Source organism: Labrus mixtus, chromosome 5, assembly GCF_963584025.1.
Source record: "Labrus mixtus chromosome 5, fLabMix1.1, whole genome shotgun sequence".
NCBI classification, from domain to species: Eukaryota; Metazoa; Chordata; class Actinopteri; order Labriformes; family Labridae; genus Labrus; species Labrus mixtus.
The window spans coordinates 1,643,616-1,668,947 of NC_083616.1; the positions used below are offsets into that span (position 1 = coordinate 1,643,616).

At 43.9% G+C, this 25,332-nt stretch overlaps 3 protein-coding genes and 1 long non-coding RNA gene across 5 annotated transcripts in view; 1 reads left to right on the forward strand and 3 right to left on the reverse strand.

Moving 5' to 3' along the window:
- Positions 1 to 25,332, reverse strand: part of cds2 (CDP-diacylglycerol synthase (phosphatidate cytidylyltransferase) 2) — a 94,732-nt gene that overhangs the window by 55,067 nt on the left and 14,333 nt on the right. The window contains exons 12-13 of one of the 2 annotated variants that reach the window (XR_009673063.1): positions 25,176 to 25,279; positions 23,358 to 24,527 (exon numbers count right to left, since the gene is read on the reverse strand). Coding sequence is in view for 1 of the 2 variants with exons in the window: in XM_061037272.1 (XP_060893255.1) it covers positions 24,392 to 24,527; positions 25,176 to 25,279 (240 nt within the window). In the remaining variant the exon portion in view is untranslated. Of the gene's footprint in view, positions 1 to 19,858; positions 24,528 to 25,175; positions 25,280 to 25,332 lie in introns of those variants that run through there. The other variant, XM_061037272.1, reaches the window with a different exon arrangement.
- The window catches only part of LOC132973726 (uncharacterized), a 67,349-nt gene that overhangs the window by 26,230 nt on the left and 15,787 nt on the right, over positions 1 to 25,332 (forward strand). The gene's annotated exons all lie outside the window — the stretch shown is intronic.
- arhgap25 (Rho GTPase activating protein 25) lies at positions 1,167 to 19,555 on the reverse strand. The gene is made up of 11 exons (XM_061037270.1): positions 19,144 to 19,555; positions 12,910 to 13,112; positions 11,876 to 11,963; positions 10,444 to 10,557; positions 9,755 to 9,959; positions 8,275 to 8,407; positions 6,891 to 6,964; positions 5,848 to 5,969; positions 4,624 to 4,778; positions 2,839 to 3,371; positions 1,167 to 1,841 (listed from the first exon to the last, which is right to left on the reverse strand). Exons 1-11 carry the CDS (start codon positions 19,205 to 19,207, stop codon positions 1,640 to 1,642), a joined length of 1,893 nt encoding a protein of 630 aa, XP_060893253.1. The 5' UTR covers positions 19,208 to 19,555; the 3' UTR covers positions 1,167 to 1,639.
- Positions 19,859 to 25,332, reverse strand: part of mxd1 (MAX dimerization protein 1) — a 68,065-nt gene continuing 62,591 nt past the window's right edge. Inside the window, exon 7 of the transcript XR_009673064.1 lies at positions 19,859 to 20,497. The gene's annotated coding sequence lies outside the window, so the exon portion shown is untranslated. The remainder of the gene's footprint in view (positions 20,498 to 25,332) is intronic.

The following is a 25,332-nucleotide window of genomic DNA, read 5'->3' on the forward strand; positions in this document are numbered from 1 at the left end:
TTGACAGTAAGCCAAACTGTTATTAACAGAACATTTGTTATTGTATCTGTGTCGGCGCTCAGTCATCCAGGTCATGGTAAATTCTAAGCTGGATCCAAAGGAAACTGGACTGGTTGAAGATCTTGAACCAGTCCAGTTGCCTTTGGATCAAGCTTCGAATGTGTTATTGTAATTATTATATTGACTGTTGTGTGTAATGTCTTTTCAATCATGCCCTCTTGTTTTAAGTCTCTCATCACTTCACTTGTATCTGAAATGTTACGGCTGCTTTCAGGTGACATTGCTGATCTGTATTATGGGTGCATGTAGGCTAAAGGGGCGGCTGTGGCTCAGTTGGTAGAGTCGGTCGTTTCTCAACAGGAAAGGTTTGGGGTGTCGATCCCCAGCTCCTGCTCTGATGTCCGATGTGTCCTTGGGCAAGATACTTAACCTCAAATTGCTCCCGCTGGTTCATCAGCGGCGTGTGAATGGATGACTTAAAGTGGACATATTATCCTCCTTCTCCACCTTTTCAAACAGTCCCCTGTGGTCTAAATGAAACATCTGTGCTGTGCTTTGGTCAAAATATAACATGAATCAAGCACCAGAGGAGGTTTGTGACCCTGTATAAACCAGCTCTCTCAGAACGCTCCATTTTGGTGTGTGTGTCTCTTTAAATGCAATGACCCCCCCCCCAGTTTTCCTGGCAGAATAAAAATGGCTGATCTGATCAAAAGTTTTGTTCTAGGCTGGGGTTGGAGTCCATGGGTGGAGATACCAGGGGAGGGGATGGATTTTTTCTTACCAGAATCCCACTGTGACATCACAAATTTGAAATCTGTGTTGTAAGACTTATGCAGACCACAAACAAAGGACTGGATGGGTTTATTTCACATTTTGTGGGTCAGTAGACACAAATATATGTTCAGAAACACTGTAGAAGTGGATTTTTCATAATATGTCCCCTTTAATACTGATGGTCTCTTTACTCAGCAGCCTCTACCATCAGTGTGTGAATGTGTATGAATGGATGAGTTAATACTGATGGTCTCTTTACTCAGCAGCCTCTACCATCAGTGTGTGAATGTGTAGGTGTGCGAAGACTAGAAAATAACTTTACCATTTAAAGTGAATATGTGGCGTCACTTTTTCTATTTGATTCCACAAAAACACTTACAATTATGCAGTTTATTCATTCAACACTCAACTTTAATATCCAAATAATGGACCATGTTCTACACATATCAAACACACTTTATTCACTGACCCCTTGATCAGCGGCAGCAATCGAAGCAGAACTGACTTTGGTAAAGACAAGTGGAGAAATGCCTGTGAAAATGTAAGTTGTAAGAAAATTTGTAAGTTATCCGTCAAACATGGAGTTCCTTATTCCTGCAGGTCCTGTGTGATGGCTACATCGAGGCAGCTCATATAAAGGGACATGAATCCTTCTGGAGGGAGGAACAAACTTAGATCTCTTCTTAACATTTTCTTCCAGGCACAGAAAATAAGCCGGTTATTGTTTATCTTGAGGACCAAACGGAACTAAAATGGAAACAATCCAGTGATTACTAATTCCCATAATCGGCTAATGGGAAAAAAGCTCTGTTGACTTTGTTGAAGTCATAAATCTGTACATCTGTGACTGCAAGCCTGACTGTTAGGTGGGGGGTTTTGGCTCTTTGGTGAGGAACTGCTGAATGTCTCTTTGTAGTTCCTCGTTGCGTCTCTGGGCCTCGTCCCGGCTGCGCTCAGCATTTCTCAGGCAGATCTCCAGAGCGGCCACATGGCGGCGATCTGCCTCCAGAGCAGACTGGAGCTCTGCTATTGTGGCCTTCAGCTCCTTGTTCTCATGCTGCATACTGTGAGAGACAGAGACAAGACACACACACAGAGGGTTCAGGTCAACTGTAAGAACTTCTGGAATCAAAGCCACATAGTGTTTCGTTATTGCAAAAGGAGATGAATCCAGTCCAGATGTCGAGACTTTGTATGTAACACACAGTCCAACAGTGAATGTTCTGCCAGCAGAGTGGGATTGCTTCATCTGTTTTTAATATAAATCATCATGTTTCCTGGTGTTAAATGTCATTTCTCTGGTTCTTGTCCAAATGTTTTTGCTTTAGTCGGCCCGAATCTCCTTCAGAAATGATCAGGTTTACTTTAACTGACAAAAATGTTAAAACATGTTGTTGGTATTTTATTGATTTAAACGCAACAAATGTAGCATGTATACAGACAGATAGCTAGATAGATAGACAGACAGACAGACAGACAGACAGACAGACAGACAGATAGATAGATCTTGATGGATAAATGGGAAGAATGAAAGATGGATGGATGGAAATAAAGATGGATGGATAGATAGATAGAAAGAAAGAAAGATGGATAAAAAAATAGATGATAGATGGAAGAATGGAGGGACGGACTGATTGATAAAAAGATGGACGGAAAAAGAAAGAAAGAAAGATGGATGGATGATTGGATGGAGAGACAGGTGGATAGATGAATGAAAGGATGGATGGATGGATGGAAAAAAGATGGATAGATAGATAGATGGACGGACGGACGGATGGATTGATAGATAAATGGGAAGAATGAAAGATGGATGATTGGACAGACAGACGGACTGAAGGAAAGAAAGAAAGATGGATGGATAAAAAGACAGATGATGGATGGATGAATGGACGGACGGATTGATAAAAAGATGGATGGAAAAAAGAAAGAAAGATGGATGGATGATTGGATAGAGAGACAGATGGATAGATGAACGAATGGACGGATGGATGGATGGATGAAAATCTAGAAAGATGGCCGGATTGACGACCGGACAGATAGATTGGGCTGCAGTAACCTCACCTGTCTGCCAGCTGCTGGCTGCCTTTCTTCTCCTCAGAGCCGCTGTTGTTAACCTGCTGCACTGGACCGCTCTCCGTCAGGTTCCCCAAGCTCTTCTGGTGAGACAGCTCAGGGGCGGGCCAGGAGTCACTGTCAGGTTTAGAAGAGCCTGTGTTGTCACTTCCTCTTCTGACTGTTAGTCTTTCCTCGCCTTCCTTGTTGCAAAACTGAGAACTCCCAAACAATGAACCGGAGCTGCGGAGGTCCAGGATCTTAAAAATGTCCTCGGATAATGTCACGCTTTTCTCCTCTATGCTCTCCTGGATACGACTCCACCTGTTGAGGGCACCGGCTTTGGCTGCCATCCCGGTGAGCGGACAGTTGAAGGTGGGGAGGGTCTGAGTGCGTTTGCGGGGACTTGAAGGCCAGTTATCTGAGGAGTGTGAGAGGGGCTCCTGAATTGAGTTTTGGGCGCTGCAATTTCCTCGGTGTGGTCCTGGACTGTCAATGTCTTCTTCTTCTTCTGGAGACTCGGAGAGAGATGCATCACCCATCTGAGACAAACATAACTGGAGGTTAATTATTTATAAAGTCATTAATATCACAATAACTTTCAAGAGGGAGAATAGCACCTCTCTCCATAGCATGGCCTGATCAACTATTACTGCAGTATGTAACTTTGGCAGCAGGCCGAGGTCATCTCACAAGAAAGAAGAGTGTATGCGCTAGTTCACACAGCAGCCTTCAGTTATAAAAAAGCAGCCAGTTAGCCCGTCTCTGTTCTGTTTGATACAACGGCTGAGGCTAAGAGGAAGAGGACGCTGATAGATGACGCTAAGAAGAGAAAAATTGAGTGTTGAAAAACAGCTTTAGATTTAAAGGTGGGCAGATTATGTTGCATTTATAGAGCCGAGCAACCTGTTCTTCTGTTTGCAGTCTTTATGCTGAGCCTCATTTATTAGACACCACTCACAAGAGTGTTCCCAGGCTTAACTCTTTAAAAGATGTTGTCAATCACTGAGGAAATTATGTATTTCATTTTCAACACATCTGTCTTTGAAGGTCACACATTATGCAAAATGTTTTTTTAACAATAACATGTGTCTCTAGTCTGTCTACAAACCCCCCAATGATGAGAAAAGTCCATCCCCTCTGTCTTTTCACTTTCACTTTCACTTTTCAGAAAATGTGTGCTCAAACAGGCCGTTTGGAGATTTTCCCTTCATGACATCACAAAGGGCAGTAGCCCCTCCCCCAGGTGGGTGACACTCCCACAGCTAGGTGTTTGTTCTGCCCTCTGAGTCTGCCTTCTCACCGTAAACAATAGGACATGGAGCGAGAAAGCCGGAGACACCCAAGCCCTTCCAGAGAGGGGGCGTGGTCAGACACCGCTCATTTACATATTTAAAGGTACAGACACAGAAACAGCCTGTTCTGAGTAAGGCTGAAATAGAGGGGTTTATAGACATGATCAAATACAGGATCAGAGTGGATTTAGAACAAGAAACTTCACACACATGTTTTGAGGAGCTCTGAGACTTATTTAAACTGGTTGAAGAGGAGGAGAATATGTGACCTTTAAGAATGTGACAACTTCCTGACTGTTAAGATTTGGACTGTGGATTCAACAGTGGATTCAATTTACTGTGTTTGTCCTTCAGCCAAGTTTCACATATGCTGCGTCCTCTTTCTAGTAATAAGATCATTTGTTATGTGCTCTGTTTTTTAACTTTTCCTGCAGAGCAGCAGGTCACACAGGTCATTGAAAACATGACAGGGGCTCCATGCGTGGTCAGCTGCTCGTACCTCTGCGGACTCCCAGCCCACGAAGCTGCGGGGAGTGTTCTTTTGGCTCTCAGCCTTGTTTGAGGGAGGGGAGGGAAGCACGTCTTTAGAGAGAGGAAACAGCATCTCATGCTGTCTGATCATCACTGTCATTAGCTTCTGGATCTGGGGAGTCGCTGCGAAGGACAACAAACAAAGATGTTAAAGATAAAGATCAACACGTCCATCTTCAGGTTTTTATTGAAGACAATCCTAGATTCACATTCTGTGGTCGAATGGAGACTCATTTATGATGCTTTAATGTTATTTTATTTATTTATATCCAGTTGGGAAACCTCTCTGAGTGTCAGGCGTTGTAGCATTAATGGAAATAAGTCAAGTTTATTGGATTGAGGAAGTCACACATAGTATCTGCTACTTTATCAGGACCTCATATCAGATGTTTTTCTACAAGGCAGTCTCTACCATCAGTGTGTGAATGTGTAATGACTCTTTACTCAGCAGTCTCTACCATCAGTGTGTGACTGTGTAGGTGTGACCTCAGGTGTGAAAGCACTTTGAGTTGTAAGAACACTAGAAAATAAATATACAGGCTCAAGTCCCTTTACCATTTTGGAGGAGCATTACCTCCGTACATGGGTTGCAACATAACCGCTAGGCCATCTGCGTCCTGAGTTACAGGCCTTTCTAAAAGAGACATGCCTACATTTCTTGTGAAGGGCTTTTTTGTTCAAGCTCTTTCATTTCACTGAACATTGCCTGAGAAAAGAGAAGTTGTAGTCATGTTTTGGAGCATTGCCCCACATCATTGCCTAATCAAATGACTATAAACACACCTTGTTTGGATTACTGGTGGTTTCAAGACACTGAGTGATACAGTCTTTTTAGAAACTCAGGACAGAGAAAGGGGTTTTATGACCTACTCATTTTGAAGCAGAATATCGTCACATACACATTTTTTTTATTTTTTTTTATTTTTTAAGATTTATTTTTGGGCTTTTTGTGCCTTTATTGGAGAGATAGGACAGTGGATAGAGTTGGAAATCAGGGAGAGAGAGTGGGGAATGACATGCGGGAAAGAGGCCACAGGTGAGAAGCGAACCCGGGCCGCCCGCTCGAGACGACAGCCTCCATACATGGGGCGCGCGCACTAACCACTGCGCCACCAGCGGCCATCACATACACATTTTGAAGAAGACAGGTGTGTCTGCATAATGGTTCAGGACTAAACCTAAACACCCTTACCCTTCATCACTGTGATGGGGTCTTCAATCTGAGGCTTCAGCAGGTTGATCCCCATCACTGTGGCCAGGTTCTCCACATTCATCTTATTCACATTGGAGTGTTGCTGCACCTCAAACAAAAACCTGCAGAAAAGGACCAGGACCAGTTAAAAGACGGACAGTGTGGAACAGAAACTGGAAGCACTGCATATTCCAACACAGCAATAAGATGGTAACAGTGGGGTAATAAGAAAGGTAATACATGTGTTAAAGCTTAGAGGATTGCGATGCATTTCCATGTTGGAAATGCTGTCTCAGTCTAACTTTCAGTCAACCTAGGCTGAGAGCTGGAGCTGAGGCGAGTTTTAAACCTCCTGACAAACCGTTACACCGCGCCCGTCTGTCAATCAGGTCAGCTACACGTCTTATTGTGAATAACTCTTATCCTTCATTCACAATGTGTGCCGATCAAGTCATGAGCTAATCACACCTATTTGGTTTTTTGAACCAGGCTGTAAACATGTTAATTTCTGTTGTGAAAACAGGCTTTTTAGAATGGGTGTGTATGTGACTTCCTGTGCTTCTGCAGCCAGCCTCTAGTGGACACTCCAGGAACTGCAGGATTTTACACTTCCACGTCGGATTCATTTATCAACACTGGAGGTTGCTGCTTGGTGGTAACGTAGGAAGGGGACGCCTGTGGCTCAGTGTTAAAGTCAACAGTCTCTCAACCAGTAGGTTAGGGGTTCGATCCCCAGCTCCTGGGGCAACATGTCCGATGTGTCCTTGGCCAAGTGGACACTTGAGGCACTGCAGGATTTTGCATGAGTGATTTTTCAACACCATAGGTTGCCACTTGGTTCTAACAGATTTATCACCTTATTATTATCACAATATTACCCTCTTATTTCCGTGCTAAAATAGGCATAGAAAAGCATTTGTCTGATGTTTTGAACCAGAATGAATATGATGAGATCTGGTAGAATGTAAAGTGTCTTGCTTAATTCTGTGTCCATAAAAAAGAAGCTTCCAGATGTAATGATTCACGCTCCAGCCACAACTCACCTGCAGACATAACTGAGGAGGTTGTAGTTCATTTTGGGTAGGAGAGAGATTTGTTTCTCCAGCTTATCCCAGCCCTGAGAGGACACAAAAGCAAGAGATCAATAGACACACACTACTAAAAATGTCACATCCCCAATGTATGTTCATTTACTCTCCAGCAGGAGTTCATAATCTTTACAACATCTACAAGCTGTAGATAAATACAAGAAAAAAGTTAAACATTAGTGTCAAAAATAAACAGACATTTTGATTGTCTTCATTATTTACAGATTCTACATAAAAGTGTAGAATCTGAACTTTGAGGGTCTGGATTTTCAGCACAGGAAGTGTTCTTGTTTCAGTTTGTAGCCCATTTGTAGTCCAAGCTGTATGGACCAATCACATATCAGCACGCTTTGGTGTGTGCAGGAATAACATTCGGTGTGGACAGCAAAAAGCAAGCGGCGGGTTACCGGTGCTCATGAGATACCAGCTCCCATCGGCAGTATTCTGTTGTTGATTTATTCATCTCTATTAACACATTTCTGCATAAGAGTGCAGCTGACAATCTAAAGAGCTCAAACTTTTTAACTTGAGCCACAACTCTTCTTGACACTGCCAAAGCCAATCAGTGTTCAGACTTCCCGACTACCTGAAATGCATCATAGATGATCCAAACCAACCTCTATCCAACGAACAAAGATTTAAAAAGATGCTTTTTTTCCCCTCCTCTTGAGGACGGACCAGACAAAGCTGGTCCTTTTTACAAATCCGAATTATGAGGATGATATTTTTAGAAAACTTACTTTCCTTAATTTCAAGACAATCAAAAGAAAGTTTAGTTCTCATAGGGCTGAAGTGAGGAAGTCATGCCTGGAAGACTTTTTTTGGCAGCTAAAGAGAGACAGGAAATGTTGGGAGGAGAGAGTGGTTGTTGACATGCAGCAAAAGTCGGATTCGAACTCACGGCTGCTGTGATGACGACCTTTGCCTCTGTAAATGGGGCACACGGTTTAGCCACTAGGCTATCCGGCGCCCCGCTTGGAAGTCATTTAACACTAACCACTGGCTGGAGTTACAGAGACATTGTCATCTAGTCCCAGAGGCAGACATCCTCCATCAGACCATGATAGACGATGATAGCCGATGGATTCCGAGTTTGATCGATTGGTTGTGGCTGAAATGTTTTAAAGAGAGCAAACACGTATTTTCTGGACAATTTTATCGACCAACTTCTGAATAAACGTATCCAGTAAGTGTGTTATCATTATTAATATCTGAAAATCTAACTTTGACAACCTCAAAGCAGACAGAGCCTTGCACACAAGCTCTCAGTCAAGCCTGAGATCTTTGGCGGCCCCCCTGAGGGTTCTACAGTTCAGTCATATCGTCGTGTTCTGTGTACCTCAGTGTTGGTGGAATCCAGCAGCATGGTGCAGTCCAGGAAGTCTTGGTACTGAGTCCAGGGCACCACCGGCTGAGGAAGCTCGCGCAGGTAGAGTTTGAGAAGTGACGCCACAGTGTGGACATCCGTATCACTGCAGGTGACAACACATCAAACCATGAACATCGGTACCTTAATCCCCCTCTGCCTTTCAGAGAGCTTCAGTTATCAGGCCTGCTCGTGGTACCTACGGTCTCTAAATGTACTATGGGAGGTAGAGCCTTCAGTTATCAGGCCTGCTCGTGGTACCTACGGTCTCTAAATGTACTAGGGGAGGTAGAGCCTTCAGCTACAAGGCCTGCACATGGTACCTACATTATCTTAATGAAGAGTTCATTTGCAAAAACAGATAAAAGCAATTCTGAAAAACAGTGCCTTGAGAGTTTTGATTAGCACTTTAAATAGAGCTGGTATGTGATCCAAAGTCTGTTCTGGTGCAAAAACCCAATACAGTCTATCGGGAACTCTGTCAAAGCCACACAACTTCAGTCTGAGTGATATTACCTGAAATAAAAAATATTTAAAAAAGGTTTTATGTTATTTTTTTAAAGGTTATCTGCTTTTGCAAATTAACTCTTCATAATGTACTATGGGAGGTAGAGCCTTCAGTTATCAGACTCCTCTCCTCTGGAATCATCTAACAGTCAGGGTCCGGGAAGCAGACACACTCTGTACTTTTAAGAATAGACTTAAAACTTTACTTTTTGATAAATCTTATAGTTAGAGCTGGAGCAGGTATGGACCAGCTCCTAGTAATGCTGCTATAGGCTTAGACTACCGGGGGAACTGGCAACATGAACTCTTATCTCCCCTCCCCCCCTCTCTGTCAACCTTCTCTCTCTCCTCTCTGTGAATCATTTGACTGCATGTCGCTATCTCAGTTACTAACCACATCTTTTCCTGATTCAGTTCTGTCGTTTAAAAATGAAGTTTGAGCGGAAAATGGTTTAAAATTACATTTCAAGCTTCTTTCAGTAACCTTTTCTGATAGCTCCTCTGCTCACTGGACTCACTAACATGTTGGGTGAAATGCGTTTGAATCAACAGTGCTCAGTCAGAGGAGCTGCTGTTGAGTAACGCAGGCTTCCTCCTGTGTGCCTGCCTGAACAGGAACAGGATGTGGTTTCGTCTTCAGCTCTATCAGACGTTCTGCATCTCTCTCATCTCTCCTTGGTTTCTCAGTAAAACGGATGATGCTGTTGATTGATTGAGGTCAGTTTTCTTAGCGGTGGCCTTCTTATTCTTAAGAGTTACAAAGATTTACTCAGCCGATGCAACAAATAAACCACTAAATACTCACGATTCTCAATGTTTCAATATATTTCAAGAACCAAACAAGAAGAAGTGCATATACATTTTATGCCACATTCATTATGCCATATGACTTCGGTTCGGTGGTTTCTGTCTGAACACACAGGTGAGTATGAGTGTGAGGTAATACCTGGGGAAGGAGGGTCTTTCTCCTGCATCAAAGGCGTCTCTGAACTGTTTGACAGCGTTGTCCTGACCCGGGAGGCGGAAGATGCCCTCTTCATCCAGCCCGTGCTCTTTGATGAACTCCACGCACTTCTGCACCAGGATCGGCACCATGTGAGGCCCGAAGCGCTGCTCGTACGTCACTGTGTCCATGAGCGCCTTTCCAAACACTGCAGCGAGACAGCAGGTAAATCGTAACGTCTTGGACCAGCTAACAAGATGAACCCTGATCAACATGTTTCATCTCATTTGTTTAACCTTTGGATGCAGCCAGGTGATCTTGTTAAACCAGGCAGTTTCTAATCTATGGGTCAAACCTCGCTCTTTTGCTGCGGGCTCTCGTTCTGACTCTCATTAAAGGTCACACAGATTCTGTAAAATCCACTTCACCATGTTTCTCTAACTCTAACATGTGTCTCTAGTCTGTCTACAAACCCCCCAGTGATGAGAAAAGTCCAGCCTCTCCGTCTGGACCCTGTGACCTTGTGACCTTGTGACCATGACAACCAGCTACCCCAATACGTGTGACTATAAAACATTATCTGACCCTTTAAGAAACTAAATAGATGTATTTCCACAAATGCTAATTTGTCCTTCAATGTTTAAAAGAGTCTCGTCAAAAGTTTCATATTAAAATATAAGGTTGAACTGAACCTCCACTTGTGGGGACTCCTATGACCCTGCGCAGGGTGCGGACCCACTCCTCCATGTCGCTCTGGGAGTTCGCCATGAACACGTAGGGACATCGCTCCCTGTCTCCAGTTGGACCTGTGAAATGATGAGAATTATTGGGTAGTATTACATCTTCCTCATTTTTATTCCAAGCAATAGCAAGTGGGCAGGCAGGGCCTCTGAGAAAATGTCACATCTGTGTAAGAATTTCCAGAGTAGAGTGAAAAGAGCGTGATATCAGTCGTTGTCTGACTTCAAGGTAAGTGCTGTGTCATCCGTGTAGATCACAGAGAGGAACAAATTCAAAAGTAGACGCATCATTTAGAAACACCGCCCATAAAGGAGGTAACAATGATGACCTGAGATGACCTTACACACATCACTCATGTCGGCCTACATCTCAACCTCACACAGCCTCAACTTGACCAATAAGAACAGATTTAGCTTCTGACATAGACCGTAAATATTAATGTTTGAAGCCTGAGTGATATCTCACATCTGTTCCTGCAGGGGCGCTGGAGTCCCATCGATGGCGGTCTCCATGTTGGAAATGCTGTCTCAGTCTAACTTTCAGTCAACCTAACAACAGGCTGAGAGCTGGAGCTGAGGCGGGTTTTAAACCTCCTGACAAACCGTTACACCACGCCCACCTGTCAATCAGGTCAGCTACACGCCTTATTGTGAATAACTCTTATCCTTCATCAAATCAAAACTGATGAGTCATCAAAACATTCACCCCCCCGTACAGTGTGTGTTGATCGAGACATGAGCTAATCACACCTATTTGTTTTTTTGAACCAGACTGTAAACATGTTAATCTCTGCTGTAAAAACAGACTTTTTAGAATGGGTGTGTATGTGACTTCCTGTGCTTCTGCAGCCAGCCTCTAGTGGACACTCCAGGAACTGCAGGATTTTACACTTGGATTGGCTTCATTTGTCAACACAGGCGGTTGCCGCTTGGCTTCTGATCCTTTTCTAACAAGCAGGTCCTGAGGAAAGCTAAGGCTATGGTGGTCTGCTCAAATCCCCCAAGTCAGAGTGAGATTGAGCTTTCCCCCTCGGGTCGTCGTTTCTGAGCTCCTGTGAGGAACCCTACCAGACTCCAGGTCTCATCTATCCCCAGTGCAATTAGTATCTAAAATATCCACCAGCTCTCAGGTTGCTCTTTTAGCACTTTGATTGCACATTCACACACCTCCACATTACACTCTACATAACATAGTAAAATGAGCTCTTGACTGATTCTACTGAGATGTTTCATGTTGTGTTGTCTCTTGACCGTCTATGTCGTCCCTGTTTGTGTTGTCTTGTGTGTGCTCCTGCTGCAAAAACAAACTTCCCTCTGGTGGGTCAATGAAGAATCTGACTCTGAGTCAGTCGTTACCCGTTAAGAGGGTCGATCACATGCTTACGTGGTATGATCTCGAAGAGGTACTTCCCAGGGTCATCGGAGGTCAGAGGGAGTTCGTTAACTTTACTGAAGCGTAGCTGGATGACCCCCTGAGGACCAAGAAAATGCATGTTAGTTAAATATCATAACCAAAAGTTGATTGTGTTGAACTGTTGTTGCCCTGTGAGGTCCTAGCATCAGGTGTTAGCATCAGGTGTTAGCTCTGACCCCTCTCCTGTGAGTGCAGGGTTTACATTACAGCGTGTACACTGTGGTCAATTTCCTGGTTCACAATGTGCACAGCGCTCTTCCTCCATCTCCCACTCTCTGCCCTTTATTTCTCTTTGTCATTACATTTATGAATGACCCCGTCCGTTTCTGTGTCACGACCACATGAAAGAACCAGGAAGTGAAATAGGGCCGAGCACAGAGGGAGTGAAGAAACAACAACTTAGCACCATGAAGTGACCTTTTCTCATTTAGTGTAACACCAGAAATAGAAAACACGGTTTAAGTTTGTTTCATATTGACGTTTAGCACGTCGGTATAGGTCAGCAAATCTGACCCCGACCCCCACATGGAGGGTCTTAACTCATTCAAGGTTTCTTCTTCTCTTCAAGTGTAACACTAACCCTCAGTTATTTAAACTTTTAATGGAAAGTGGAACATCTGCGCACACCCTAAACACCTTACAGTCGCCTCACCCTTACACTGACACTTACTCATCAAACTGTTCAAGTCTTTATCAGAAAACAGACAAGATATTTAAAGGAGAGACCTTCAGTGTGTAGGAGGTCTTCAGGCATCTGTTGTTCTGTTTACAGGAAGCGTGCAGCTAGCCACTGAGCTCGAGTGTTTGTGGTGTTGATTGTAAACGATAACGGTAAATGTACTTAAAAATATTGAATGCAACCGGCTGAATAATGTTTGTTAACGAGGATATGACTTGACTTTTGTCACATAGAAATGCAAATAAGAAAGGTATGAATTGAGCTGATTTTTTTCACTCCCTGTAAACGACAATGGTGCATTTAAAATAAAGCTTTGGTGTCTGACCTGGACTGTGGTCTCCTTGTCATCTTTGTGGTAGGTCAGCGTGCTTCCTCTCAGCACAAAGTAACGCTGCTGCCAGTTCTTCCTCAGAGACCTCTGCTGTTTCTTGAGCCAGCCCGCCTTCAGAGGCCTCTCCATGGACCTGGAGGAGCTCGGCGATCCCGGGCCGGGGCCTCCCTCTCCAGGAATCACACTCTTGGATCGTGCTTTCAGAAACACCACACACAGAGACAGCGGTTGGTAAAAGTGTCATTAACACCAGCAAAGTTTGCTGTGTCACAGGCAGAGCTGTGAAGGTTAGCAAAACATCAGCGCTGCAATCAACTGCAGCGCAGCACTTCCTCTTTCTGATGACTGTTCATCAGCCTATCAAGGTGGAGGAGCTGCTCACTGTAGCCTATTTTCTGCTCCATGTTTAAGACTGAAAGGAAAACGCCAAATGTCTCTGTGCTTCTCTCTGGAAAAGATAACATATACACTTAAAGACAAACAAGAATTATTTGACGATATCTGGGGCCTATATATTAATTTTCTTCGGGATAAAGATCTGTCACATATTTTTAGCTAGGCCGGTAAAGAGTTGATAATGTCTGTAATTGTGGTCATTTTTGCAGAAACTGTTCTAGGGCAGAATATTTGTGATTAACAAATCATCTATGGCAATGTACTCCATCTGGTTATTTTTATTTAATACGGACAGTAATAATGCTGCAACATTTTGTTATTAAAGTTTTTTATTTTTTTTATTTTGTATTATTATATTTCATTTTTTTCCCCCTTATTTTATAACTGTGTATATATGTTCATGTGTATATCTTTCATTTATTTTTTTTCTTAGAATTTATTTAATTGTGTGTCTTGGAAAAATGTTTAAAACTCAATAAACATATTGTTATAAAAATAAAGGAAACCGCCGGTCTAAAGCTGACCCACTTCCTGTGAAAGGTGTGTGAAAGCAGCTGTGATTGTTTCTCATAAATAGTGTGTTCTGCAAGAGAGTGACCGGCGCACAAAAAGCTGAAAAGGTCACACATGAAGTTCTCTTTATTTGAGATATTTCTGAAGAATGTCACCCATTACCTAATTGTCACGTCTTTGAGTGTGAGGCCGACATGAGAGGGGTCTAAGAGCGAGCTAAAGAAACAGAGGAAGCAGGTCTACGTGGCCCCGGGAAGGTGGAGATAGTCTGAGTTACATGCAGGGTGGTAGGACTGCAGAGATGAGATTGATTAGATTTTGACCCGTTCGCTCAGTTGTTCTTAAATTCATCGTGTCTTGTTAAGAAAGATGACAGAGGAGAAGAGAAGAGGAAGGGCCGCTCTGCGGTAAACAGGAAGCTGCCACATCATCACTGGAGGGCAAGTGACACTTTGAAGGTCTCCACCTAGAGGTTTGAAAGTCCTTTTGGTCTCTTTCTAATCGGATCAGCTTCCCCCTTGATGAGTGGAAAGTTAAAGTGCTGTTCAGGAACCCTGCGCCCACACACAGAGGCCGATGTCACACCACACCCTCAGAACCACAAACACACAGCTGCCTGAAACACAGCTCCCAGTCCCTCAGCACCTTCAAAAGGACCGAACGTCAAGAGAGGAACTTTCATGTCAATCACGGGCCATCGCCTACAGGGGAAGTTTTACACAGCGTCTTTGAGTTTCAGCGACAGATTGTATAAAAGGGGTCAGCCCTATGTTCCCACAGGGTAGGGTTAGGTAAATTACCCTAACCCTTAGTGATACAAATTTATGAAAAAAGGAAATGTGGGAACATAGGGCCTAATTTTGAAAGAAATCTTAGAAATGTGGGAATTGGGTTAACCCTAACCCAAAACATGGACGTATAGTCTGCTTGACGTCACTCATTGGGTAGTGAAGAACCCAACAATGTCCTTGGTCATAACAGTGTTGGGACTAAAGCCTAAAATCCACCAGATGTGTGTCCGTTAAGGCAGCGTTTTCACTTTATTCAGTGTGTGTGCTTCCTCTGCCTGCGCAGTGTCTCAGCTCCGGCAGCGCGGCGCCCCCCGTGGCAGATACACAAGGCTTATATTTTTGTTGGATGCTGGAGCAAGGTGCATCAATTTAGCACAGAAAAGATCGAGCGGGACGGGAAGTCAGACACCGAACACAACATTAAAACATCCAGTTTATTTTCAGAATAAAATACATATTTTACCGTTCAGAAGACTTACCGTATGTGTTTGTTGATGTGTTTCAAATGGTTTTATTCGGTTTGATACCACAGATATTCCCCGAGTGAATCTGTAAAATTGTGCGGGTGGGTGTTGACAGACGAGGGTGCACAGAGCCGTAACGGAGCGGAGCGAACACGCACTGCACACGCAGCTAGCGGAAGTTCTGGGTAAATAACTTGCGACCGTAACGCCATGACTGTTTGCAGAAGCTACTTTTAAATTAGTTGCTTTCCAGATTAAATAACGCCATTACACTTACTGACATTGACAGAAACTTGTTACTCCTTACTTTAACTGAAACCGCAAACAATAACACCAGATGAAGGTGTATTGACATCATTCGGCGGACGAGGTTAAGCTAACGTCAGCTCGGTAGCATCCTGGGAGAAAGAACGTCGCACGTTGTAAACAAACACAGGCAGGTGATCATTCAGCCGTGAGCTCTCTGTCTCTGAAATACCAACATTATTTACCTCTGCTCGAGTTAAACGACAAGAATACAGCGGTGAGTTGACGTCTGCGTGCAGGAGGGAAAACTTCTCTCAGCTAAACAACAATACGCTTCTACTAAACTAGCTGTCAGAGAACGCCGTGCTGCAGACGCCGTGCTCACGTTAGCTCTACAGACCAAAGAGGAGACTTGATTTAAAACAATGCTTGCTCCATGATGTGTAAAGACCGACTAAACCATGATAGATAGATACGTTGACGGCGACAAGCTTCATATCAATTGTTGAGTCTGTCGCCTTCAGAGATCTAATCTATAAGAAACTACACATCAATTCTACCACAGCAACACTAAATAATGTGAACATTAAAGGCTTTATATGTGATTTTTTGATCCAGCAGATGTCGCCCTTGAGCACCAGCATGAAACCAAAACAACTCGCCGTGCATTGTTGTGTTAGCATGCTAATGCTAGTGATCTTTATTATGCTCGTATCTTCACACTGCATGTAAATTTACCTGAAATGAGCGTGATCTAGAAACACAGTTAAGCAGTGAGTACAGTATGTTATTCTTCTTTTCTCTAGTCCCTCAATTAAACAACTTTTATACATGAGGGGAGGAGTCAGCCGGCCGTCCCGACGATGTAAACAAACTGAAGATAGGACTCTGAAAACTCTGAAAACATCACAGACAGTCGGACTCGGGTGTTACACCCATTGTAGACAGTCATGACTCACAGAGTTATTTTCAGAGGATATACTTGATTTATATTATATTTAAGTGTGAAAAATCACATATAAAGACTTTAATACGAGGATTGAAGCAAAAAACTGAACTTTATTAGTGACTCAGTGACTTTTTGATAGAAGTAATAAGTAACTAGTAACTGTAACTAATTTTCAGTAATGCTGCTCTTATAGGAAATGTTTTCTCGTCCTAACTTTTGATCATCCTGGCACCAGGCAAAGAGAAAGAGCTGAGGGTGACCTTTAGCCTCCGGGCAAACAGTGACAATGCGTCAAACCTGTCAGTTAAACAAGCCACGCCCCTAATTAGAACTCTTCATAGTTTTCACCGGACGTCACACACTCATTGAACCACCAACCTGCCGGGTAAGACAGGCTTCGTTCTGCAGCACACTACGGAGAAGAAACCGGTCTCTGTTGCCTTTCTGGTCCTTGAACTAGTTTTATTTTTTAATGTTTGAAACCAAAGACAGATTTTTTAATCAATGTGACGCTCGAGGAGACGAGGAGACGAGTCCAAGAAAACTCAGAGAGGAGGAAATTTGTAGTTACAACCAGTGTTAGACGCTCCGCTGTCCCTGAGAGGGAACTAAAGACCGGACTTCTCCTCACCCTGACATCAAAGATTGTGTTCACTCATTTTAAATATTCCCGCCTTTAAACAACATTACCGCCACAGAACACGGACTGACAGTGACAGCTGACGGGGATCCTCATACTATCTTTAAGAAAGGTTAAGAGCACAACTTTGGCTTTGATGATGAAGAATTTCTTGCCTTTAACTTTATTGACCCGGACACATAAAAAAAACATAAAGCTGGAACGCCGTATTGTTGGTGCACGCCCCATGTACAAAGTCCTCTAAGCAGGCCAACCAGGTTCAAATCTGACATGTGGCTCCTTTCCCGCACGTCATTCCCACAGAGTGTAAATATTAATGTTTGAAGCCTGAGTGACGTTAACCATCTGTTCCTGCAGGGGGCGCTGGAGGCTAATCAGCAGCAGCCTCCATGTTGGAAATACTGTCTCAGTCTAACTTTCAGTCAACCTAACGACAGGCTGCGAGCTGGAGCTGAGCTAGTCGTGAGCTACACGACTAACTGTGGATAACACGTATCGTTTTCAAAATCAAAATGGAGCCTTTTAAAAAATTCAGTGTGTGCCAGTGATGACAATAATTAATCAGACCCATTATTTTTGGCTGTAAAAATGTTTATTAATGCTGTAAAAACAGGCTTTTTTGCCTGTTGTGTGTATGTAACTTCCTGTGTTCCTGCAGCCAGCCTCTAGTGGACGCTCGAGGAACTGCATGATTTTGCACTTCCGCATTGGCTTCATTTTTCAAGACTGTAGGTTGCCGCTTGGCTTCTGACCCGCTCTCTTTCCCTCTTTCTCCCTCTCTCTCTCTCTCTTGATTTCTGACTGTCCCCTCCCTCCTGTCTCTAAAATAAAGACACAAAGAACCCATCAATAAATCTTAAAAACAACCACAACAAAAAGCTGCCCGTACTTCTGCAGTCTTTCATTTTGGCAGCTAAATAAGGCGAAGGAATTTCCTGAATTGAGGTTCTGCTGAGGACTTTGCTGTGTATAGTGGATTTATCGACATTCGACGAAATGCAGTTTATTTTTTTAACTTCTGCTTTGGCTTCATTTTTCAACACTGGACGCCGCTGCCTGGTTTCAAAATGATAACTTTAAAACCTGATCCTGCACAGAGGATCAAGAGCAAGAGAAAAAAATACTTATAAGACTTATAGTAAAAATGCGACCCTCAGTTCAAACTTCAATCAACCTTTTCACTGAGGCTGCATCAAGATGCCATGCAGTCTTTGGTGCACACACACATTTCTTTGCACACACATACACACATGTACATATGTGAGCACATCAGAGCTGTGCAGACTCTTGCATCAGTTTCCTGCTCAGAGCCTGCACAGTTCCAGTTCCTCCGCATAAAACCTGACACGGCCCACAACTTATTACTAAGTAGAACAATCAGGAGGGGTCAGCTCCGTCCAGGCAGTCATGCTAAAAGCAAAAGAAAAAAGGGTGGCTAACATTCAATCAACATGAAGCAGATAACACGAGTGAGAACAGAAGACTTCCCTCCATGGTGCTGAACCAAACCCCCCCACATCACTGACTGTAAAATGATGCACGCTGTGAACAATAGCAGGACTGTTGAAGAATGAATCCAGTCTCTACTTGAGTCTTTACTTTATCTGAATGTTGTAACTGCTGTGCGATCTTTAGCCCGAAAGGGAACAAGGCATGTTTCTGCGATGATTTCAGCCTCATGATGAGCGGGGAAGTCTAGACCTCTGCAGGTAGCATTTTAAAAGAGCTGGTCGATATCTTGTGAGCTCCTTTTGAGTGAATTGAAACAGTTTGAAATCTTCAACGTCGACCTTTTTGGATTAGAGAGGACTGAGATTTGTCTTGAAAACAACTCTGGTGAGCATGACCACGTAGCGAACAAGCCACCGACATGCTCTCAAACCGACACTGAGAAAGTGAGGTGCAGAACGAGCCACCTATAAATAACTGATTTGCCTCTCTAATTTTACGCCTGTTTATGCTTTAAAAAAAAAAAAAAAGACTGCAGTTATTCTGACTACAACAGATGCAAACAAACAAAACTCTTGCAGAAAAGTGGAAACATACATTTTTAAAAGTCTTTAGTTTCCTGTGAAATAAGGATTTGTAGTCGTTCAGTTACACATCTTTTGACAACAGATTGGACTTGTAAGAGAGAGGAGCGTCTGTCATTCACGGTGCAGACAGTGAACGCAGCATGGCCCACATACACACACACACACACACACACACACACACACACACACTTACCTATGCGAGCTGTCTCAGCCTTGAAGGTGCTGAAGTCCCAGTTGCGAGGTAGTTTCAGAGACATTGTCCTTCACTCATAACACAGGTCAACGTTTCATTTCACACCTACAACCCCACAGAACACACACACACACAAGCGCACGCACACACTGCACACATTGATACACACTCAAACACACACACAAAGTGGAGAGATAATCGCAGCTCACACTTCCTACTTCCTGTGTGTTAATCTGTCTTCTTCTTTTTTTTTTCAGCCCTTCTGAGCGCGTCCCCTCATGTTACCTTCACTTCCATGTTCTTACTTGTTCTGATAAGAGTTCTCTGTAAATGGCTCCCAGGCCGATTCACTCAGAGGCTCCAGGGCTTAGTGTACAAATGACTAATGTTTAGGGGGCGTCAGAGAGAGAGAAACACCACGAGTGTTCAGAAAGGAAATGGTTTTCACCTTGAGGGTTGCGTTTCACTTCACAGCTCAGTCTGCAGAATGTGCACAGTGACGTACTTCCAGGTTAAAGTCTTGAGGTGTATCTGCTGACCTTTGTATGAAGAGATTGCAATCTACCCCCCGTACAAAGAAGTAAAAGTCACATCATTCAGTCTGTAGAGAGGAGGGGGAGGGGGGAAGGGGGGTATAAATCAACAAGATATCTATTTCAAAATGGGGAAGACAAAAAGGGAAGACACCAGGTCACACACACAGACAACCACATGATTTATTTTTCCATATCTTTAATTTTTCTCTGAACCGAGGCGAAGCACATTTCACCGTATACAACGTTTCCCTGGACAAGTGTACAACTCAACACAAAGCATTGCACAGTTGAAGAAGAAGAAGAATATGAAATCAAACAGCTTCAGAATAAGCACAAAATAATAAAAAGGGGAGGGGAGGAGAGGCTATAATATGTGGGGGACAGACATGTCTCCCATACATTCCTTAAAGAGGGACCTGGCTGGGCAGTAAAGTGGCACTGTTTTTGATTTGAAAATGGCACAAGGTGTGTCTCCGCCTCGGCGTGCCATGAAACCAAAAAAAAAAGACAATCAGGGTTCTTTAAAGTGGTCGTTTGTCCCTCATGCCTCCCTGTGAGCTAAACCTTCAGAGGTACTGGAATGTATCAAACAGCAGAAACAAAAAGGCTCTAACCTTCCTGCTCAGTGCAGCGTCAAGTGTTACACACTCAAACAGCGCCCTCTAGTGGCCTGTCCGTAAAACACCAGGCAGAGAAATGGCAGTACAGAGCTGCGACCTAAGAGGAACTCCTCGCTTTGACTCTGTCGTCTACTGAGAGGGGAGACAATGCAACACAGTGCTACGAGTGTAGGTCGACACACACACACACACACACAGCTACTGGGGGGAGGAGCCTAGAAAAACACCAGACAGCACTTAAGTCACAGCGAGAGGTTGAAGAAGAGGAAATGCTCCTCTACTTCCTCGATACGCTCTCCTATAATATCTTTAAATATTCCTCTAAACAAAAATACTAAAGAACACTCGACATGTCTCTGAACATCTTTTTAAATGTGTCATAGAATAACTCTGAAAAGGTTTCTTACAGTCAAGGGCGTGTCCAGACTTTTTGGGACTGGAGGGGGGGGGGCAACTGGGACACCACCCTCTGCAGTTTGTGTGCACACATGAATGAAGATCATTTATTTACCCCCTTCTGTCTGCACTGATCACATCGACTTTTAAGTAACACAAACAAACATATTCTTCATTGACTTTGAACAACATGGACGCCCAAAGTCACAATTTAAATCTGCACACTGAGAACTATGCTGCCTGTTGCGTTACAGCCTGATTGGTGGATTTTAACATAAGTCCCGCCTCCTGACAGGGCAAATAACCAATCATACTTAAGGGTTTTGTATTTGGCACCATGGGTGGCAGATGACATTTCAAAGGGGGGGGCCTATGCCGCCCCAGTCCACCTCTCTGGACACGCCCCCTGCTTACAGTACATAAAATAAATACTTTAAGAAAGTTGAGACCGGGTGGGATGTCACACAAGTCAAATCAAACACGTGGTGAAACTGATGGTAATGAAATATGGACGCAGTGACAGTGACATCTTAGAATAAATATGTTGGATTGTACATGAGTTGATCCCGTCTGAAAGAATAATAACGATGTAGTGGACTCAGATTGATTCCCATAATGAAGCAAAAGTTAGAGTCATTTGATTGTAAATACACAAACAATATGAAGAGTCTGAACACAGGGAATGACACAGACACACGGACCCTTCACGTCCCTCATATTGCTCTTTTGTCCCTTTGAACACACTCGTCAAACTAACACCTGTACCACCTCCGTAAGGGTTGTTTTGGTTTTCACTGACGAGGACAAATCTATTCCTCTCTCTGATTGGACAGAAACAAACTGACGACAGTGCAAAAACATGATGAGCGGCTTGAGGTGATTGGTTGTTGTCTCTCGCGTTTCAGTGTCAACGACATTTGCAGCAAAGCCTCAATTCCTCTCCGGCAACAATTTTCAAAGCAACTCAGAAACTTGAGATCAATGACTATTTGCAGGTTCACTCGGTCACACCCCTTTAAAGGTCCAATCAGTGAGATGTGTAGTGAGTGAAATGATAAAGTGATCTTCCTATATGATCAGACATTAAGGAAACATGCTATGTTGAAGTGCTGTCTTCTCTGACAACAATGCAGCAGCCAGTATGTCCTCCTTCTAACTTTAGATTCTGCTCCTGAATGCTCTGGATTTGTTTGGACCAGAGAAGATAGGCGCTTTTAAGACACCCCCCCACACGGCCGTTTTGGACGCCCCTCAGTTTGCCAGATATAAGAGCAGTTATCAGGTCAACAGGTGTTGCAGCGATGGAAGCAGCAAGAGAAGTGGTTCAGATAGAAGTGATTGTACTCGACCTAAAAAGCCTCTGCATGTTTCTGATAAGCTCCACGAGCAGAAACGTGCTCAAACTAGGATCAATATTGGAGATGTTTTTGAAAAATGGAGAGAGGTTAGAACACAGAAAGGTTTACAGACCCATACAGAGCTGGATAAACACTGAAGCTTCAGTGTCCACCACATGGTGACCTGTGTGAGCATCGACTCCAGAGAGGAGGGGGGGGGGGGGACAGCTCTCTATGATGTTTAGAATTTACACTGCAGTACCTATTTTAACCACTAGGGGTCAGAGTTACATACTGCTCCTTTAATAGTTCTGAAAAATTAAACTGCAAGTCTAATATATTTTTACATTTGGAATCTCCCAAGAGGTTTTGACTCGTTCAAACAGAAGTTAAACAACTCAGAGTCACTTGAGGTCAAATCATATATATATTTACAATAAAATAAAAACTCAGATTGTGTCGGCAACTCCAGAAATATTTTGCACTTTTATAAAATTGGATGAGTTGCAAGTAACAGATACAGATAAGACCAGTGCCCATCTGTGCTGACCTCTAGTCAGTAAACCAACATTTCCCTTGATGCAACAAGACCATATTTTGCACGAGATCCCTTTATGTGAAACATTTGTGTTTTTGATTTTGCCACGCTCACTCTTGGACTGCCTCAGGGTCTTCATTTTTAACAACATGGTCCAGAAGAGAAGTACCTCTTCTAAAAGGTTACTTCGGCAGCCGAGTGCTCCTTTAACAGACAGCATCATAACTTCCAACAACATGACTGCACACAGAAAAATCTTGATCTTCAAAGGTCACATATTATCTAAAATCCACCATGTTTCTCTAACTCTAATATGTGTCTCTATTCTGTCTACAAACCCCCCAATGATGAGAAAAGTCCATCTTCTCTGTCTTCTGCCTGCTCCACTTTTCAGAAAATGTGTGCTCAAACAGGCCGTTTGGAGATGTTCCCTTCATGACATCACAAAGGGCAGTAGCCCCTCCCCCAGGTGGGTGACACTCCCACAGCTAGGTGTTTGTTCTGTCCTCTGAGTCTGCCTTCTCACCGTAAACAATAGGACATGGAGCGAGAAAGACCGAGACACCCGAGCCCTTCCAGAGAGGGGGCGTGGTCAGACACCGCTCATTTACATATTTAAAGGTACAGACACAGAAACAGCCTGTTCTGAGCAGGGCTGAAATAGAGGGGTTTATAGACATGATCAAATACAGGATCAGAGTGGATTTAGAACAAGACACTTCACACACATGTTTTGAGGAGCTCTGAGACTTATTTAAACTGGATGAAGAGGAGGAGAATATGTGACCTTTAAAGACAATAATCATTGGCGGGTGGCATCAGAATCCTGCTGGAAACCATCTTAAACTCTGACTGATAGTATAAACTAACACCGTCTCTACATCAGATTGTCATGTTGTAGGTTAAAATGCACCGTGTAGACCCCATCACTCGGCCCTCCTTCTTACTGTCCCATCCACCTCACTGAACATGTGTGACAAAAAACCTCTCTGTTACTGTGATCTCATCTTTCTGCTCTTGCCATTGAAACTGAAGCGACCAGGTGAGGGGGAGAGATAAATAGTTGCTGGCGTCCATCGTCAAACACAACACAACTTTCCGCTGAGCACTCAGCACGCTTCAAAGTGCCCGGCTGGATTCTGTACTCATGAGATTCTACGGGGGTCACTACGCTGCTCGTCTGAGGACGTCGCTGGCTGCTCGATAAACAAACGATGTCATGAAACGGGCGACTTGAAATTATGAAGAAAAACAAAAAAAAGACACTGAAATGTGGCTGATGGCAAAGGGTGAATTCAGTCTGATACAAACAGACACAGCTTTAAGATATAATAGAACATACCAAATATAAAAACCATCTATGTATAAATAGAATCCATCACAACGAAGAAAACTAAAACTTAATTTAAGCGAGGAGTCGGGGGGGAGGGGGGGGTCACCTGGGGTAACAATACAGTGAGGCACAGGGCTGAGAGCGGTGCATTCAAACTGAACAGAAGACAAATATCAACACACGATAAGAAGTATAGAGAGGTGATGCCGTGTACAGGTAGCTGTATTGGCTATGATGAGTAACAGTAATTCACACTGGTGTCAGAAACATCGTTCACGCTCAACTCTCAGACCCGCAGCAAATGGAATGACCCAAGGCTGTCGTTTTTTTTAAGTCCCCCCCCCGCTTTTCTCCGATGAGTTGTAGCTCACTCGAAGCGCTGCGAGTCTCGCAAAAAAAATCTCCAAAGCTGCACAGGGCCCCCCTCCCCCCTCGGGTGCCGCCCTCCTCTCTGGTCTTGCGGTGAGCCGGTGTGTGGGGGTGTGGTCTTAGGCGGCAGCCTCCTCCAGAGCCGGCAGGAGCCCCCTCTCTGTCAGGTGGGTCTTCAGGGAGTTGAAGATGTGGAGCTGCTGATCCACCCGGAGGGCCAGCAGCTGCTGGATCACCTTGCTGGGGTTTGGGCCCCTGAGAGGAGGAGAGAGAACGATCAAACACACACCTTTAAAATCCAAGACGATCGAGGATTTGACCTTTTGCCAGTTCTCTGTTCTTTTGGGCTAAACATAGAATCGATATGAAGACATATTCTCATTATAGTGCCGTGTAGTGGACTCTGTTATCTGACACTTTTTAAGGCCCCCCCACACACACATGGCCGTTTTGGACGCACCTCGGTTTGCCAGATATGAGAGCAGTTATCAGGTCAAACAGGTGTTGCAGCGATGGAAGCTGACAGACCGTGGCATGCACAGAGTTATGTGGTGATTGGGGGGTAAGACGGAGATCAGGAGGATTTCAGGAGGCAGTTGTCCTGAGTGCATACAGTATATCAGAACAGGTTTACTTAAACTGCACGGCGTCGTTCTGTGGCATTACAAACATGACATCACAAGTTGAGGATCTATGAAGCCTGACGAGAACAGTCCAGGAGACGACAACGACAGCACGGTACAACCTATATGAAGCTGTAACCTACCTACCAGGGGATGAGTTTAGAGCATGTTGCCATGGTGACCGGGTTAAAAGAGAGCCAGCTGACTTATGGTTCTGCAGACCAAGCTCAAGACCCTCTAATCCCCCTCACCATCCATTGAACATGGTCTCGTTGTTTACCTGATGAAGCTGGCGATGTAGACATTCACAAATGTGGCCATGAGGTACTGGCAGTCGAATCTGTCCATGATGCCACCGTGACCCGGGATAGTGTTGGCGAAATCCTGAAGGGACAAAAGAAGTGGTCAGACGCCTCCTCTGAACAGAACGCCAACAA

Coding starts and splice junctions, on each gene's coding strand:
- arhgap25 (XM_061037270.1), bottom strand. CDS start 19,207: ATGTCTCTGAAACTACCTCGCAACTGGGACTTCAGCACCTTCAAGGCT. Junction 5,970..6,890: donor CTCCTCAGTTATGTCTGCAG/GTGAGTTGTGGC, acceptor CCTTTTCTGCAG/GTTTTTGTTTGAGGTGCAGC. Junction 1,842..2,838: donor AGCCAGCAGCTGGCAGACAG/GTGAGGTTACTG, acceptor TGTCTCTCACAG/TATGCAGCATGAGAACAAGG.